The sequence below is a fragment of the Gossypium hirsutum genome, chromosome A01, assembly GCF_007990345.1.
Source record: "Gossypium hirsutum isolate 1008001.06 chromosome A01, Gossypium_hirsutum_v2.1, whole genome shotgun sequence".
Lineage (NCBI taxonomy): Eukaryota > Viridiplantae > Streptophyta > Magnoliopsida > Malvales > Malvaceae > Gossypium > Gossypium hirsutum.
In genome coordinates this window covers 1415019-1418331 of record NC_053424.1, presented here as the reverse complement: position 1 = coordinate 1418331, position 3313 = coordinate 1415019, and the positions used below count along the sequence as shown (strand labels likewise).

Here is a 3313-nt window from a genome sequence, read left to right as displayed (position 1 = left end):
CTATCACTTCCTAATCCTTTTTTCACTTTGAATGTATCTAATGTTGTACTTATAATGCCCCACCAATCAAGCTGTCGTAATCTAGTGATTACACATGGAAATTTTATTATTTTATTTTCTTTCTATATTAACATTTATTGAATATAAAATAAGATAATTTTGTACAATACCCATACATAATGTAATTTAAATTCATAATAATCTAAGAGAAAATATAAGTATGATACCTGAGCGTGTTGAGATTCAAACCCGAGCCATCAAGATCTAAGTACTACGTCCTTACTAAAAAGTCAAAACATAGTAAAAATCTATCCTAAAACTAGGTGATAGTAATTAAAAAAAAAAAACAACTAGATATGAAAAGGGTTAATATAACTTTTAGTCCTTGGGGCTTTGCAATTAGATTCATTTTGATACTTGTGTTTTTTGGTACACTTTAATACTTAAACTTGGCAACTAGGATTATTTTGGTCATTGAATTTGGACTCTATCCAATTTTGATGGCATGACACAATCTCAAAGTGCCATGCCATCAAATTATTACATTTGCTAAATCTGGGAGAAAAAATGAACTTAATTGTCAAGTTCAAATATCAAAGTGGACAAAAAAAAGTATAAATATAAAAATGAATCTAATTATCAAATTTAGGGACTAAATATCATATTAACCCAAACTATAACTATGGATATAAAATAACAAGAGTGAATTCCACCAAACATCCTCAAAATGACTCGCATTCTAAATTAATATCTTACATCGTAAACTATCGAGGTTATGTCAATTAAGTCTTTCAATTAATAAAATCATTAATTTAACTATTAAATCACATGTTAAATCTTAAGTGAGATAATTTAAAATGAAAATTTTAAAAATATTAATTTTGAGGTTTTCAAATCTTTTAAAAAAGTTTTATCATTCACTCTTTATTTTCTTTTTCTTTTTTTTTAATTTTACTTTATTTTTAGTGTTTACTTTTAAAAGTTATGCGATAATTTTTTTTTAATTTTTTTTTTAAATTTAGCTATATAAGATTTGAAGTGTTATTTAACGATTTTAATAACGAAAAAGCTTGATTGATATAATAGGATGTAATAAAAATGTTTTAAAATGTAATGACCAATTTGAAACAAGGGTCATAATTTAGGGATCTCTAATGCCATTAACTCAAATAACAATGATAGGGAATTTTAAATTAGCATTGGAAATAACTCACAATAAAGGCACAAAGCCGGCTCTTATAAACTGCCTAAACAATTAAAGACATGCCGAAACTCGTTATAATGATCCACACACAGCAAGTGAGTTCCATTAAAAAGAAACCAAGAAACAATGAAGAACCTCTCGAGGAACAGGTTTTTGCTTTGTTTTAGACCCGTCGTCGATATGGACATCATGCGCCTCGAACCCAAACCCGCCGCCGCCGTTGTTAACCGTCCCGCCTTTACATGCGTCGCCGGCTTTCAAAGCAAGGAGGATTTTTCGAAGCCTTCGACGGCAAACTCCTCCGTTTCCGATGAGGAAAACTCGATCGATGTTCATAGTGGGGGAAAGAAAACGCTTTCCAAAGTGATCAAAGCTGTTGTTTTCGAAACAGTATTGGTTCGTTTCTTCTTTCCATTTATTTCTTACTTGTTCTTTTATTTTTTTCATTGTTTGAGGAGGTCTAATTCTGAATTTAATATCTCTTGTTTTACAAAATTGACATGTTAGTCCCTATTATTATGCTTTATAAAAAGTAGGGTAAACTACATTAGTAGTCATCAACTATACTTTTTTTTTTCTATCACCCAACTAAGAAAAGTTAAAAAATATCACTTAATTATTCAATTTGATCTATTTTGGTCACTCAACTATATTAAATTTTTGGGTGTTTCTATGTTTACCTCAAATAATTGATGACCAAAAAAAGACAAATTTAAATAACTGAAAGCTTATTTTATAATTTTTCATAATTGGAAAATAAAAAATGATACTAATAATTATGTGATAATTTTGTAACTTTTGTAATTGAGTTACTAAAAGAATTTATAGTTAAATAACCTAATTTTTTTAAGAACACCATTTTAAATCATAAATTTTTTAGAGAAATAAAAATTTTAAATTCTTTTAAGAAATTAAATTATAAACTTTTAATTTTGTGGAAGCAAAAACTGTTAAACTTTAGGAGATAAAATAATATTTTATTGATGGATTAACTTAAAATTTTGAAAATTTTAAAAGGATTAAAGTAGAAATTTTTTGTTTCGATACTCTCCTTAAAATCATCATATTGTTATATAAATTATTGAATTAAATGGTAAAATTGTTTTTGAGTGCTTTCGAAAATTATAAATTAATATAATGGTAAAATTGTTTTTTTGACCTTCGAAAAATTTAGAACTTTTTTCTGCCTTCGCCTTCTTTGCTGAGTTATTGATATTTATCTTAATGATTTAACGATCCAATTAAACTAATTTCTCGATTTTCATAATTCCGGATATTAAATTTATTCATAAATATTATGTTTTTTTTCTTCATTTTATCATATTAACAGGCTCACAGGGTTCGAGATAGAAAAAGAAACAATGAATCCAAAAACAGAGTCTTGACTAGAAAGCTAATTCAATCCACAACATCATCATCTTCTTCTTCTTCTTCACCGTTAACACCAAACACAATACAGAAAACAGAGACGAAACATCAACAAAGCGGCTGCAACGAATCGAAACCGAAACAAGAAAGGATCGATAAGGGTTTTTCGTGTTCAAAAAACAGAGCCATGTCTCTGTTCTTGATTTGTTTGGCAATGACGATTTTCTGGGGAAAATTGGTTGCTATAATTTTGACATCAATTTGGCTTTACTTTCTCCATCATAATGGGGTTGCTGTAAAAATGGAAACCATTAAAACATGGGGTGAAAAGGAGTCAGAAGAAGAAGAAGAAGAAGAAGAAAAGGTGGTCATTAATGGAAGCAAAAACAGGGAGAGGGTATTAAATTTTGGGGGTTGAAAATTTGCGTTTTCGTGTATGATGGAATGATGACCTGTGTAATTTTATCTGATTATTTTTATAGATAAAGTTCAAATCAGTTTCTTGCTTAGTGATCTTTTTGTTTTGTAGTTTTTTTTAGGGGTTAGGTGAGGGTAGATTTCAGGATATTTATGACGGTTCACTCAATGGGTAAAGAGCTGTAATAAAGAGCTGTAGTAAGTAACAGTGATAATTAAAGCTAGAGTTTCTTAAGGGTTAAAGAACGAGAAAATCAAGAAAGGTAGGGAAAGAGAAGAGAATTGTTTGGTTTCTATTGTCCGTGGCCCTTAAAAGGGTCATTT

The 3313-nt window shown here is 28.9% G+C and overlaps 1 protein-coding gene across 1 annotated transcript; it reads left to right on the top strand.

The window, feature by feature from the left end:
- The first annotated feature begins 1143 nt into the window (after nucleotides 1–1143).
- LOC121232076 (uncharacterized) lies at nucleotides 1144–3081 on the top strand. The gene is made up of 2 exons (XM_041117472.1): nucleotides 1144–1600; nucleotides 2535–3081. Exons 1-2 carry the CDS (start codon nucleotides 1331–1333, stop codon nucleotides 2988–2990), a joined length of 726 nt encoding a protein of 241 aa, XP_040973406.1. The 5' UTR covers nucleotides 1144–1330; the 3' UTR covers nucleotides 2991–3081.
- Nucleotides 3082–3313: the final 232 nt, after the last annotated feature.

Bases quoted from the DNA above. Each gene is read 5' to 3' on its own strand.
- LOC121232076 (XM_041117472.1), top strand. From the start codon at position 1,331: ATGAAGAACCTCTCGAGGAACAGGTTTTTGCTTTGTTTTAGACCCGTC. The intron at 1,601-2,534 runs GTTCGTTTCTTC...TCATATTAACAG, and splicing joins TTGTTTTCGAAACAGTATTG to GCTCACAGGGTTCGAGATAG.